The sequence below is a fragment of the Aotus nancymaae genome, unplaced genomic scaffold (genome assembly GCF_030222135.1).
Source record: "Aotus nancymaae isolate 86718 unplaced genomic scaffold, 86718_ANA_hifiasm-v0.15.2.pri h1tg000048l, whole genome shotgun sequence".
Classification (NCBI taxonomy): domain Eukaryota; kingdom Metazoa; phylum Chordata; class Mammalia; order Primates; family Aotidae; genus Aotus; species Aotus nancymaae.
In genome coordinates this window covers 2,794,729-2,809,998 of record NW_026988462.1, presented here as the reverse complement: position 1 = coordinate 2,809,998, position 15,270 = coordinate 2,794,729, and the positions used below count along the sequence as shown (strand labels likewise).

At 43.4% G+C, this 15,270-nt stretch overlaps 2 protein-coding genes across 5 annotated transcripts in view; one reads left to right on the top strand and one right to left on the bottom strand.

The window, feature by feature from the left end:
• The window catches only part of FARP1 (FERM, ARH/RhoGEF and pleckstrin domain protein 1), a 319,687-nt gene that overhangs the window by 24,136 nt on the left and 280,281 nt on the right, over positions 1–15,270 (top strand). The gene's annotated exons all lie outside the window — the stretch shown is intronic.
• On the bottom strand, positions 8,469–9,937 carry RNF113B (ring finger protein 113B). Its single transcript, XM_012458605.2, has 2 exons — positions 8,950–9,937; positions 8,469–8,843 (listed from the first exon to the last, which is right to left on the bottom strand). The coding sequence occupies exons 1-2, from the start codon at positions 9,902–9,904 to the stop codon at positions 8,830–8,832; spliced, it is 969 nt and encodes a 322-aa protein (XP_012314028.2). The 5' UTR covers positions 9,905–9,937; the 3' UTR covers positions 8,469–8,829.

Here is a 15,270-nt window from a genome sequence, read left to right as displayed (position 1 = left end):
GAGAAAATCAGCCCTTTATAATTTGTAATTCAAGTACTTTTTCCTACATTGTAGTTTGCACTTTTTTAGTTGTTTTCCACCACCACCACCCCCACCCAGCCTCTAGCATTTAGGTCATGCTTAGAGAGATCTGCAATTTGAGAACAGTTTTACTTTTTTTTTTTTTTTCTGAAACAGAGTCTTATTCTGTCACCCGGGCTGGAGTGCAGTGGCGTGATCTTGGCTCACTGCACCCCTCTCCCAGGTTCAAGGTATTCTCCTGCCTCAGCCTCCCGAGTAGCTGGGATTATAGGTATCCACCACCACATCTGACTGATTTTTGTATTTTTAGTGGAAACAGGGTTTCACCATGTTGGCCGGGCTGGTCTCAAACTCCTGACCTCAAGCGATCCACCCACCTCAGCCTCCCAAAGTGCTGGGATTATAGGCATGAGCCACCACGCCTGGCTGTAATCAGTTTTTCAAAATCTTGTGTTTTCTTCTAGAACTTTATGGTTCGTTTAAAAAAATCTACATTGACTTGTGTAATACTGGGATCTAATTTTATCTTTCTAATAATAATCAGTAGTAATGATGCACAGCTATACAAGGATAAAGAGCCTTCCAATAGATTAGATTTGGTGCCATGCAGTTGTAATAGACTCTGCCATGACTACTGACAGCTGAACTGCATCCTGAGCTTTGTGGCTCACGTATATACCATAACTAATTTTCCTTTGTTGTCCAATTTTGTTTTCCCTGGAGTTAATAGTTATCTTGCTTTTCCTTTGCTTCATTTTTCACGTCCTTATCTAATTAATTCGGATACTCTCACCTGTTGTCTAAATCTCCTTTTAGTCTGTTCAAATTAATCAGATCATTAGATCCCCTGTTTCATCCTTGAGAGACCCTTGTCCAGAAGTCTTCAGACGGACCAGGTTTCTCTCTGGCCTGGTCAGTGTCCTGGGGTCTCCCCCTGCTGTATTCTTAGGTGGGAGGGTTCCCCTTGCCTCTATTACCTGATGTAGGATCTGTGTCCTGGACAGCTTCAGGGATGTCTCCATGACCCTGATCACCCCTTTTTCATCTCTTTCCTGAAATCTGTTTCCTGGAGCTTGTCTTCTGATTTCTGTTTTCTCCCCTTCATTCTGGTGGAGCCCTTCCCAAACTGTGTGGGGTGATAAATGCTTTGAAACCTTGTGGACTTGATAGAAGATCAGAAAACAGGATCATGAGCTGAGAGGCTGTTTAAGAAATAGTTGAGGCTGGGTGTGGTGGCTCACGCCTGTAATCCCAGGACTTTGGGAGGTTGAGGTAGGTGGATCACGAGGTCAGGAGTTTGAGACCAGCCTGGCCAACATAGTGAAACCCTGTCTCTACTAAAAATACAAAAAATTAACTGGGCATGGTGGTGGGCACCTGTAATCCCAGCTACTTGGGAGGCTGAGGCAGGAGAATCGCTTTAACTCAGGTGGTGGAGGTTGCAGTGAGCTGAGATGGATCTAAAGCACTCCAGCCCAGGCGACAGTGTGAGACTCCATCTCAAAAAAAAAAAAAAAAAGTAGTTGAAATGTTCAGGTGTCCCGTACTTCCTGCTTCGGGCAGAGGGATCAACTGTCAATCCCTACTGCACTCACCCAGTGTGGTTTGCAGTGCAGTCTTTGTTGAACTCTGTTGGTGTGTACGTTATGACTGTATGGACTTGTTCACTGCTGAGCCAGATAATGCCCTATGAGGATTTTCTTCCAAAACTGTGTTTTTATTGTTGAGATAATTCATTTTTTTAAATTTGCGATTTTTCCATGTATCCATTGCTAATAACTTCCACCGACCTATCAGTTGTCTTTAAATTAATTTGTACTATCTCTAAGCCATATGTAGCCACTCAGTTCCCCCGTCATCCTTTTTCCTGGTGCTTCACCTTCTGTAGCACACCCATCCTTCAGCTTCAGTCTGAATGGGTTGTACCCTAGGCCTAGTTCACAACCATCATTCAGGGGTTCTCCTTGACTCTTCTCCTTTCTTGGACACACTCTTTTCTGGATTCTGTGTCATCTCATTTCATGGTTTATTGCATTGTTTTGGTAGAATGCATACACTAGTAGCTTTCTCAGAAAGGTACAAGGAGCTATATTTCTTTTGAATCTTTAACATATAAAAATATCTTTGCTGGGTGCAATGGTACATGCTTGTAATTCCAGCTCCTTGGAAGGCTGAGATGGGAGGATTGCTTGAGGCCAGGAGGTCAAGACCAGCCTGGGAAACATGGCAAGACCTTGTCTCGTCTTCTGAAAGACCACCACCACCACCAAAACTTTAAGGCATGCTTAGATTTCCTTGATAATTTTACTACACACAGAAGTAAAAATGGAAACGATGATCCTTGAAATTTTGAAGACATTGCTCCGTTGTCTTCTAACATACTTTGTGTGTGATTTAATTTTTTCTTTTTCTCCCTGGAACATTTTAGAATCTTCTCTTAAGATGATTTTAAAGTTTCATAACTTCTGTCATGTATCTTGGTGTAGATCCTTTTAAAATTATTCTGGGCATTTTGCTTTCTCCATTTAGTCTGCAGACCATTGTCTATCAGCCTGACACATTTCCTAAATTTTTAAAAAATAATTTAATTCTTTTAAAAATATTTCCTATTGTTTACTAGGGCTTTAGGAAGATTCTCTACTTTCCTACCTTTAAAATTTTCCATCTGGTTACATTTTGCTTTACTTTCTATGAGATCACTTCAAATTAATCTTTCAACTAACTACAGAAATAAAACTTTCAATTATCCATATGGTTAATTTTGGGGTGCTATTGGCCTTTTTTCATAGCATCTCTTCTTGTATTTTGGAAGAGATTCTTATTCTTTTGGGGAGTATATTTTAAAACATTTTCTTCTCCCTAGAATGTCTGCATTTTTTTTTTGGACAGTCTTACTCTGTCACATGCAGTGGTGTGATCTCGGATCATTGCAACCTCTGCCTCCCGTGTTCATGCAATTCTCTCACCTCAGCCTCCCAAGTAGCTAGGATTACAGGCACGCACCACCACGCCCGGCTAATTTTTGTAGTTTTAGTAGAGACAGGGTTTTTACCATGTTGGCCAGGCTGGTCTTGAACTTCTTGCCTTAAGTAATCCACCCGCATCAGCCTCCCAAAGTGCTGGAATTACAGGTGTGAGCCACCCAGCCTGGCCATCTACACGTTTGTAGAAGGCTTTTTTTCCTCGTCTTTGTTTTGGATCTGACTTTCACTTTGCAGGCTTTCCTTGAATGTTTACTGATCCTTGGCTGATCTAAGGCACTTAAAATTGGGTTAGAATTTTTGTGCACATGAATGGTGCCTGTCAATTATTGATTTTTCTTTAAAATGATGAAGCAGCAACTGGTCTTTTGTCAAAGGAAACCCTCAAATATCAGTATGTGTGCTCATTGAGAGTCTCCTGAGGATAATTTCACCAGCCCTGCCTGGGATAAACCTGGATAAGCTCTTCAGGAAGCAGGATGGAGGCAGGGGACGGTGGGGTTCCCTGGTACAGTAAGTAGACTGATTCTTCCTCAGTTCCCACCACCTCATGCCTCGTTTTCAGCCATGAATTACACACACACCCTCTTTATCATTGTGCCTGGTGTATGTGAGTTTCTAACCTTCCTGGTTCAATGTCTTTGGGTAATACACTTCTTTGGGGGTTGGGGCAGGTAGGAGAAGGTCCCTGGACACAAAGGTCTAGCCTCTTCGTATAATGACTCGCACCCTCTGTTCCCCACACCTTTCCCCCTCCCCTTCAGCATGAGCCTCTTGGGCTTTGGACTATTTTGTTGGAATTCTCTGAGCATCACTTATGATACAAATCATTACAGACCCCTCTCGCTTTCCATCACCCAAACACCAGTATAATCTCTCATCTGCTCGTTCCTGCTGCTGCTGCTGCTGCTGTGTGTGTGTGTGTGTGTGTGTGTGTATTTGGTCCTCTTAAAATAAGTATGTTTACTGTAATTTTTATAGGATTTTTGGTGTGGAAACAGGATGTGGTTAATCTGCCATGTTTAATGGTAAGTTCATTTTATTTTACTAAGGTATAAAATAAGACAGTTTAAAAACTTACTGTAATGGCAGTAATCATACCAGAGCTACACTGTTAAACAATTGTGCAAAATTTTTATTTTTATTATTTTTATTTTTTTTTAATTTGAGATGGAGTCTTGCTGTGTTGCCAGGCTGGAGCACAGTGGCACAGTCTCGGTTCACTGCAACCTCCGCCTCCTGGGTTCAAGCGATTCTTCCGCCTCGGCCTCCCAAGTAGCTGGGACTACAGGCGCGTGCCAAATGCCCGGCTATTTTTTGTATTTTTAGTAGAGACGGGATTGCACCATGTTGGCCAGGATGGTCTCGATCTCTTGACCTCGTGATCCACCTGCCTCGGCCTAAAATTTTTATTTTTTAAGGGTGCAGATTCAGTCAGATATTCATGGATTAGTCTAATTTATATGATTTCCTTAAAACCTCTCTCCCTCATAATGAGATAGACTCTGAACTCGCATGAGAGTGTGAATGAAATTTTTGAGTTGACCATTCAGACTTGTGCCCCTGCATGTATCTGCACACAGGCTCGGTCACATTTCTGTATCTCATTTTCTTCCTTATCCCACAGAAAATCAAATTCAGCCTGAGGTTTTGTTTTGTTTTGTTTTGTGTTAAGTCTCTGACTGCAGATGTTGTCGCGCCCTGGGGGTGTCCGGCAGTGTCATATCAGTGCAGCAGTTCTCTTCTGGATGGTAACAAAGAGAAGATGTCACTGACATGCAGGGCCATGGAAATCTGGCTGTTCTTTTTCTGTGCTCTGCTGTTTGTTGGGCGGGGTAGGAAAATGTATGAGAATTCTAGTTCTGATTAGCCGTGAATGAGACTTTTCTCAGTGGGAGTCCTCCAGACACCGGGGTGTGAAGACTGACTTCATTTCTGCTGCTTAGGGAGATCTCAGTGGCCATTGGCACAGAGTGCTTGGAAGGCAGGAGAAACTGGCAGGATCAGCAGGGCTCTGAAAATAGGGCGTCATGGGGGTTGGCACCAGGGCTGGGGCTTGTGTCCGTCAGTGCCACTGAGCAGTTATGTGACCAGCTAGGTTTCTGGTCTCCTTGACCCCCTTGGAATTTCCCCATGACCTCACCTCCCCAGGGGTTATAGCCAAAAAAATGAAAATCACAGAGCTGCCTCTAGCACAGCACCATTAAAATACATGACAAACAGTTCCTTAACATTCAACAGACAGGAGCAGAGAAAAGTTACCTGTTAGACCTTAACCTGCCCACTTCCTGGTTTCTTTTAGACCTTGGACAAGTGTGATAGTTTCCATATTTATTTTTTTGCAAGTGGAAAAGCTGGAGAGAGAAGGAAGTGAGCTAATAACCAGCTTTTCAAGAGTGCTGACTTCTGCATTTCTTAGTACAGGATTTTGCCAGGCCCTTGACATTCATTTAAAGAAAAACAAGAATTCTTTCTCCTTGAACATCTGTGCACATCAATGGGGGTGGGAGTCTAGAGCCCAAGGAGATAGGAGATAACTTAGCACATTTCTGAAAGCTAGGATGAGAGACAGCAGATCCACGCTATTGTACTGCACTGGCAACAACCCAATAGCAAAGGCAGACCAATGAAATGTGTCAAAAAGATGCATTCACAGTGTGGTATAATCACATTTTGAAAAATGTGCAGTAGATAAGTGGGGACATACACATTCTGGTTGCTTCATAAATAAAAGTAGTTAAGGATGTCTGTCTTTCTCATGCTTTTTAGCTCCAGCATTGGATATGTACTTCAAAAAATTCACTGCATCAGTTTGGCATAGAGGTCTTTTCAAATTCAGCATCATTTCAGTGCATTTCAGCCTTCTACATAGCTCTCAGCCAGGAAATCTCAGGTTTAATTAGGTCATTTGTTCTTGAGAGTTCTGTCCTTGCAAAACAGGAGAGGAATTTTTATGGGCAGTTGGCACACAGAAAAAGTCAACAGGAAAATGTTCCTGTTTTCTTCAATTTTAGGTGGTAATTATGAAAATTCCTTAGAAGGAATTTTGTATATTTCAAGATATTAATCAATCTGAGTACAATGTGTTCAGGTTTTGATTTTCATGTGCTCTAGGTTTTTGCCTCTTTGCCTGGAGTCTTTAGAATCCTAGGGGGTTTGTGGCCCTGGAATGCAGACCTGTGAGGCATTTTCAGGATTTCAGAAGCCCTAACCAGAAACTCGCAGTCATAGGGAGGGGGACCGGAGCTGCCTCCGTAAGTCCATGCAAATTAATGAAAACATGTCATTGTTTGGTTTTGCCATATTTTTCTCACATTGCTTATGTTGATTCAGAAGGACTTAATAACCATTACGTGTGCCTAAAGTGAACAGAAAAAAAGTCAAGTCAGTTGTTAACTGCAGCCTGGCTGATGTGTTCTTCTGACAGAGAGGATCGGGGTCAGGGTGTGATGTGGTGGGACCCGGCCCAGACAGGATAAAGTGCCGGTAACCACGGTGCTGACTTTGAAAGCCAGCTGGCCTCACACTGCTCTTCAGTTCCCCAGCAGTGTGCTGTGTAAGGTGTTGCAGTGCTGATGGGGAACTGCCCTCATCCCTGTTCTCTGCTATTTCAGCAAAAGACTGAGGGGTCGCTCCAGCGTTGTGACCTTGGAGTGTGGTGATGGGAAGGACTCAGCTCCCAGGGAATGTGTGCACTCCCTGCAGTCCTGCTTGCTTCTTTCCTTCCAACTCCAGAATGTTTGTTTCATATATTAATGTGAAAAATATACAGAGAAAAGACTGGAAGGAAACTGGCCAAAAATGCTAGCAGATTTTAACACTCTATGTTAGTAAACCAAATTGCCAAATTTAGCAACGCTTAGCAGTGATCACCTTTCTGCTTAATTTTGCAAATGATCGATCATGAACCTTATTCTGTCATTTTAAAAATGGAATAAGAACTATGTATCTTAGTGTATATTTGGAATGTTTTCAAAAGGTTGGTGACTTGGAGCACTTGTTGACAAGGTTCACAGGTGTAGCCGAGTCTGGTGTCTATGGAGGGGAGGTCTAAAACGCACATGAATCATTGTAAAGAAACTCAAGTGAGCCTTGCGAGGAAAATCCTGGAGCCGGAGCTTAGTTTCTGCTTCAGAGTGCCTGAAAGTTTCATATTTCTTCTTTTGTGCAGATTCCAAATGTTTTTGGAAGGCTTGAAAGTGAATAAAATAGCCCTTTGACAGAACTGACAAAAATGAAGGGACTTAGGGGGAGGGCCCAGTAAGTCATTGTACACAATCTTTGTGTTGTTAGCTTTGGCAAGGACAATTCTTAGAGAAAGCTCTATGTGAAATGCCAGAATAAATGGCTCACTTTTATGGGGCACTTGAACTGTCTGCCTTATCGACTATCAAGTTGCCATTTTCTCTGCTTGAGTTATATGTTTACAGCACGTACTATATGTCAGGCACTGTTCTAAATACTTTGCTAGTTTTCACTTCAAAACAACCCTGAGATATATACTACATATGAGGAAACTGAGGCACAGAGAGGTAAAGTAACATACCCAAGGTTCATGCAGCTATAACTGGTGGAACCATGACTTGAATCCTGTCTCACTCTTGGGTCTGTGCCCTCAACCACTGCTCTGCTTGTGACTAGAACCTGGCCATGGTGGTGGGTGGGTGGATGGGTGTGGTTCAAGATCAAAGTGAAGTGGAAAGTTTTGCTGAAGTTCGCTCTGCAGCAGGTGCTTGGGTAGCCAACTGCTAGGTTACTTGGTTTGATTGACTTTCCACTGACTGACTTTTTATTGAGATACCTGTTGGCCATTAAAAAACAGGAAGTATGTGAGACATGGTTTCAGCCTTCAAGGAATTCACAGCCGAAGTTGAGATATGAGATAGGCTTTTATGAAAATTTACATAATCTGAGTCAGTTCCTTGTAAGAAACTCAGCTGTGAGGAACTCAATGCAGATCTGCTGGTGTTTGTCTTGGGAGAGGAATACGTTGCGCCATTTTAAGTGAGAGGATGTTAACATCAGCCAAACAAAATCAAATCCAAACTTAAGCGTGGATATTCTGTCAACTCCTCCCCTCCTTGGTTCTTAACTGATATCCCTTATGTGCTCTTTTACTAACTCTTGAGCCCCATCCCCTCCCATTCCTCCCAGTCTTGGTTCCGTTATTCCTCCTATCTCTTTTGTTTTAGCTTTTTTGAAAAAAAAAATTTTAATTGTAGTACAAAACATAAAATTTACCCTCAACCATTTTTAAGTGTTCACTCGTATTAACTATATACATACTGATGTGTAACAGAGCTTTATGTTTTTCCTCTTGCAAAGCTTAAACTCTGTGCCCATTTTAAACAACTCGCAACTCCTGCTCCTCCTAGCCCCTGGAAACCACCCTTCTACTTTCTTTTTATGTAATTTTGACAATCCTAGATACCTTATATTATTGAAATCATACAATGTATTTGTCTCTTTGTGACTAGTTTCTTTCACTTAGCACAGTGTCATCGTCAAGTTTCATTCAAGTTGTAGCATGTGATTCTTAAAAGGATCCGTTTAAATCTTTAAAAGGATCTCCTTCCCGTTCAGGCTGTCTGTATGTATGTATGATACTGTTTGTCCATTCATCCATCCATGGACACTTGGGTTGTTTACACCTCTTGGCTTTTGCGAGTAACACTGCAGTTAACATGGGAATGCAGATACCTCTCTGAGATCCGGATTTCAGTTCTTTCGGTTACATACCCAGGAGTGGGATTACAGGAGGGCTGTCATCTCTAATCTTACTCAACAGGCCGCTTCTCCCTAGTGTCTTGAAAGACTTGAGTCTTTCTCATCTCTTTTTTCCTAAAAAACAACAAAGTGTATTTTTAAGTGTGAGAATTATGGGAAACCTAAGCCATGGGAATTTTACCCTCATCGGGGTCTTCTGTGAAATGGGAATTTTCCCCGCTTTCTGTAGCCCGAAGCTTCTGCAGTTTCGCCATCAGCTCTTTGGCCGAGTTGAAGATGCCGCCAGTCGGCTGGTCACAGACGTAGCAGCGCGGGGTGGCCCGGAAATGCCCCAGCGCGCAGCTCTCGCAGAAATAATGCCTGCACTTGGTGACAACTGGGTTTTGGAAGGCCGGGCGACATATGAAACACTTGAATGGTATTTCCTCTTCTTCGCTTCCCACTTCATGGTTTTCGTCCTCGGAGATACCGTAGCGGCCCTCTTCCAGCTCCTGTTCAATTTGCCACCCGTGCTTGTACTCGGAACGGTCGTGGAGGAATGTGCAGCTGTCCCCGAAGCCGCAGAAGCCGGTCTCCTTGTAGTCCTTGCAGATGTCGGGCTGGTAATCCCAGCGCACGGTGGCGCGCAGGTGCCCCGGCGCATGGATGGGGCCCTTCTTCGCCATTCCTGAGGAGGTGTTGCCCGTGGACGTGTCCTTGGGCTTCAGGTACCTTGGGTAGTTGTGGATTCCCCGGTAGATCTGGTCGTGCTCCCGGCCCCGCAGTGCCTCCTGCGCCCGCTGGCTTCGCTTGAAGATGGCCTGTGTATCGTGCTCCTTCTCGGTGTCCTGACAGAAGTCAGCGGTGGCCCCCATGTCCTCTGGCCCCACCGGCTTCGCCGAGCGGGTGGACCTGTATACCACGCCGAGGCTCTCGGGTGCTGCCTTCTTGCCCCTCAGGTCGCAATGAGCTGCCTTCTGCCAGCCATGGAGGCCCCGGGGCCTCGGTGCCACCTGTGGGGGCCTAGCCACCACGTCACCCTCGTCCCCGCTGCTGCTGCTATCTCTGCGCTCGGGGTCGCAGGCCGGGCGCTTTCTGAGGCCTGCAGCCCCTTTACGTCCAGACTTTTTGAGGAGGAAGGTGCATGTCTGGTCTGCCTGGTTGGCTGTCCTTCCTGGAGAAGACGGTGCTGCCATGTTTGAGTCTTAGGCTCCAGACAGCCGTGGAGTGCGCCGCTTTTGCGTCTCCTTTGCGTAACCTTTACGTCACCTTTGCGTCACCTTCACATCCACTGCACGTGGGTCGTGGCCCCTGCCATCCTAAAAAGCAAAAGCATGTATAAGAAAAGCTTCTCCTAGGCCGGGTACGGTGGCTCATGCCTGTAATCCCAGCACTTTGGGAGGCAAGGCAGGTGAATCACCTGAGGTCAGCAGTTCAAGACCAGCTTGGCCAACATGCTGAAACCCCATCTCTACTAAAAATACAAAAATTAGCTGGGCGTTGTAGCGTGCGCTGGAAGTCCCAGCTACTTGGGAGGCTGAGGCAGGAGAATTGCTTGAACCTGGGAGGCAGAGCCTGGGTGACAGAGCGAGACCCTGTCTCCAAAAAAAAAAGAAAAAAGAAAAAAAAAAACAACTACAATTTCCCCTGCCCTTCCTTCCCTTGACCTACCCCCCAGCCCTCAGATGGATTCCTTGAGAGTCATCACTTGCTTCTCAGCTCCCTCAGTGCACACTCATTTTTCAACAGATTCCTAAAAGACCAGGTGGAATCAGTCCAGGTCGTAGAGAACCTGTGGTGCTCATCCTAAAACACAGGTGCTCGAAATGTGTATTTAAAAGCAACACATGCGCAGTGCAGAAAACAAAAAGATACAAGTAAAAAGTAAGACACCTATAATCCCTCCCCTCAAAGATAACCACTGTCAACAGTTTTGTTTCTGTTCTTTTCATCTAGCCTTTGTTAAAAGACTGTCATATCACACTGGACCTGTGGTTGTGTAGCCGGCTTTCATTTTGAAATAAAAGTAACACATGTAAACATTTCAGAAAAAATTATCAAGCACTTATTGTAATGGAAATTAGCTGTCCCCTGGCCAGCTTCCCCACACGCCAATTCCTCTTACCTAAGCTAATAATTTTCCTTTTTTTTTTTTTTGAGACAGAGTCTTGCCCTGTTGCCCAGACCGAAGTGCAGTGGCGTGATCTCGGCTCACTGCAACCTCTGCCTCCTGGGTTTTAGCAATTTTTCCTGCCTCAGCCTCCCAAGTAGCTGGAATTACAGGCGTGTGCCACCACATCCAGCTAACTTTTGTGTTTTTAGTAGAGACAGGGTTTCACCATGTTGGCCAGGCTGGTCTGTAACTCCTGACCTCAGGTGATCTGCCCACTTCAGCCTCCCAAAGTGCTGGAATTACAGACATCAACCACCGCACCTACCTTCAAATATTTGTAGTCCTTTTTTTCTTGTGTTTATCTTCCAGTTGTGAAATAATTCACTTAGAGAATTTAAATGGATTCCAGTTCTTACTTAGCCAATGCATGCCATAAAATGTTATGTACAATTTCTTTTTCAAATTTAGGTTCTATCTCTTTGCTTACTAGAATGGAAGATGAGATTTAACTCACTAGTAGTGCGTGCAAAATACTGACTGCTGTGGGAAGAGGGAGAAGTTGTGTGGGTCTCTGTTCCTAGACACCAAGGCATCCTCAGTAGGAGGAAATGTGATGAATAAGCTTACAGTGTAAAGAACAGTCCACCATGTGTCATTTTTCTCTTAGGATAGTAATTCTAGATTTTTCTTCAACCGTTAGAGCCCATCTTTCATGTTGGAAGTTTTTCTGAAATACTTGGTTATCTCCAGCTGTTTATACTTAAGAGTGAGGCTCGTAAAAACTGGCTGGAATCCACTGGTATCGTGGGGCTTGTACACTGGTGGACTCTCCCTTGTGTGATTCAGTTGGAACACTTCTTTTTTCTTGGGGACCCATAGATGTTGGTGTCCATATTAGTTCGTTTTCATGCTGCTGATAAAGACATACTTGAGACTGGGCGGTTTACAAAAGAAAGATGTTTAATGGACTTAACATTTCCATGTGGCTGTGGAGGCCACACAGTCATGGCGGAAGGTGAAAGGCATGTCTCACGTGGTGGCAGACAGGAGAAGAGAATGAGAACCAAGTGAAAAGGGTTTCCTCTTATAAAACCATCAGATCTCATGAGACTTACTCACTACCAGAGAACAGTATGGGGGAAACTGCCCCCATGATTCAACTATCTCTGATAATTGGGTCCTTCCCACAACACAAGGGAATTATGGGAGCTACAGTTCAAGATGAGATTTGGGTGGGAATACAGCCAAACCATATCAGTGTCTGTAGGTCTTTTCTGCCGGGTTCTCAAGTTTCTACAGAGAAGACTTCTCTCATGGTTCCACTGTGGGGTGTGATCTTTGCTGCCGTAATTCTGTGATAAGAGCTGTAGAAGTGGACTGGGAAGGGAAGGCCTTATAATTTGGTGTGTAAACTTTGACTTAATCCCTTGTTTTCAGTACAGCATCTTATTCCTACCTTTGGTTGTTTCTGGGTCCTTTGAGCACAGGTCCTCCCAGATTCAGCCTCCACAAAAGAGATATCTCCTGCTTCTGCCAGGCTAGGGAAAGGGCAGGTGCCTGCCTGCATGGGATGGGATATTGTGTTACTTTTGCATTGCTATAAAGGAATGCCCGAGGCTAGGTAATTTATAGAGAAAAGAGGATTAACTGACTGACAGTTCTGTAGGCTGTACAAGCAGCATGGCGTTGGTATCTGCTTCTGGTGAGGGCCTCAGTAAGCTTCCAGTTGATGGTAGTGGAAGGCAAAGGGGGAGCAGGCTGTGTCACGTGGCAAGAGTGGGCGGGGCCATGCACTTCTAAACAACCAGACTGTGAACTCAGTGCAAGATCTCACTTATCACCCAGGGAGTGGTGCTAAACCACTCATGAGGGATCCACCCCGTGATCCAGTCACCTCCTTCCAGGCCCCACCTCCAACACTGGGAATCACAGTTCAACATGAGATTTGGAAGGGAACAAGTATCCAAACCATATCAGAGATTTTTCAGATTCTCAGCCAGTCTTCTTGTGTGCAGCCATATCTGTTTTCAGTGGTATTTGATTCTTGCAGTTCCTGGGATTTGTCTTGAAATTGGCGTGCTGCTGCTTGTCATCTCCCTCTGCAGCCTTCAGCTTCAGCCTTCTTCCAAGTTAGTTAAGATTCTTCAGTTCACTTTCTTTCTTCTAAAATATCATTGATGTTCTTGTTTTCTCTGCTGTCTCTTTCTTCTGGCTCGCTTTGTGGAGTCTGCCTTTGTAAAATAATGTTTATCATTTTAGTGGGATTTTGGGAGGGAATAGGGGTGAATGCCTGAGTGCAGTTGGTGGTGTTGAATGAGGAATGTTAGTGGGCTGGCTTCACTTGATAAGTATTTTCCCCTGTTGCTAAATATTTCTCCATAACGTGCATTTTAATGCCTGCATGATGATCAATTGTATGATTCTATTGTGCCTTATTGTCCTGTTATTTTGTTGTTAGATTATGTGTTTCCTCATTTATATGTCTTTACATTTGCTTTCTTAGGTTAAATTCCTAGACACAGAATTACAGAGTTCAAGTATTTTATTTTTTATTTTTTTTTTGTGATGGAGTCTCACGGTATCACCCAGGCTGGAGTTCAGTGGTGTGATCTTGGCTCACTGAATAAGTATTTTAAGACTTTTTTTCTTTTGAGACAGAATTTCACTCTTGTCACTTTCTGAAAGAGTTTTATTGTAGGTAATCCACCAGGCATGCATGAGTATAGCTGTTTCATTGCAGATAGCACTTCTCCTCGCTGGTTTAGGCCCACAGAGGTCTACTAAGTGAATGAAAAAAATGGGATGAACCAAATGAACTTCAGTAATTCTGTCAGCTTACATGTTATGAAGTTTGGCTGTCTGAGGTTGCATCCTGGCTCTGTGACCTAGAGCAAATGACTTAACTGCCCTGGATTTTAGTTTTGTCCCTGTGAAGTGGGCAATAATAGGAATAACAAAAGTGAATAGACTTAAGTTTAGATTTTTGCCGGCAGGCATGGAAAAGTGCAAAACCAATAAAGTGAGCAATAAGATTTTTCTTTATTATTAAAAAGTGACTTGTTTGGAAAGAGGTGATACATTCACATTACAAAAAAAGTCAAACAATACAAAAAAGTACAAAGAAGAAATGAAAAAACTCACCCTAAATCTTACCATTTAGAAATAATATTGTTAACTTATTATTTTTTTTTTTTAGAGAGAGAGTCTCACTGTCACCCAGACTGGAGTGTAGTAGTGCAATCACAGCTCATTGTAACCTCAAACTCTGGGGCCATACACCTGGCTGATTTTTGCATTTTTTGTAGAGACAGAATCTTGCCATATCGCCCAGGCTGGTCTCAAACTCTTGGGCTCTAGTGATCCACCCGCCTTGGCCTCCCAAAGTGCTGGGATTACAGGGGTGAACCACCGTGCCAGCCACAATGTTTTATTTAGAGAAGCCCAGGGTAGGTACTGTGTTCCTTGAGGTCTTACACTTAAGCATAGCTGTTCCTTGCTTTTATATTTGAAGGACAATTTGGCTGAGTACCAAAGTCTTGTGCCACACTTTCTTGCCCTCAGAATTTCTTAAGACATTGCTCCCATTCTTTTTTAGCACTGGATATTTCTGGAGGAGAAAGCCGAGGCTGGGCGAATGTGTCTTTATTTTGCCTTTGACTAACTTTTTCCATTGGATGTGCCTGTGGGGTTCTCTTATTCTTTTTGAAGTTTAGAGTTTTACCAGTATTGCATGGGCATTGGCTGTTCTATGTCACTTTCCTGGTACATCCTGTACCATAATATCTGTTGATTTAAGTCTGTCTTTGTATCAGTAAAATTTAAAGATCCTTTAATATTTTTGCATATATTTTGAATACTCACTTTTTAGGAACCATATAGTTATGTTTTATCTCCTTTGTCTTCTAAATCTAGCATGTTTTCTTCTTCTCATTTGTGTATCTTTGTTCCTCTTGTGGTTCCTTTTAGTAATTTTGGGTGATATCCTTATTTGCTATCTGCTTTTGTTTATAGGAGTTTACACTGTGTTTTATTTTTGTAGTTATGTGGCTTCCATTCTGAACTTTTTTCCCAGTCCATTTATTTCTTCAGCTCTATCAGTCCATTTAAAATCTTAGATTGATGTCAGTTCTTTGGAATTTTATATCTAGTTTCTGAGCCCTTTATTTTTAGAGGAACCACTTTATCTTTAATATTTTTGAGCCAATGGAGGACTATATTTTCAGAGCTCTTAGTCTGTTACCTTTGTTTTTCAGGCCCAGCTTCCTGGGCGTGGGACCTGTGTATCCACGTAGAGGTCTGTGATTGGACCAATGCTCCGCTCTCATTGTCTTGAAATTCTTAGTAATTTCTGAACAGGCGGGTGTGGTGACTCACACTTGTAATCCCAGCACTTTGGGAGGCCAAGGTGGGCAGATCATGAGATCAGGAGATCAAGACCATCCTTGTCAA

Bases quoted from the DNA above. Each gene is read 5' to 3' on its own strand.
- RNF113B (XM_012458605.2), bottom strand. From the start codon at position 9,904: ATGGCAGCACCGTCTTCTCCAGGAAGGACAGCCAACCAGGCAGACCAG.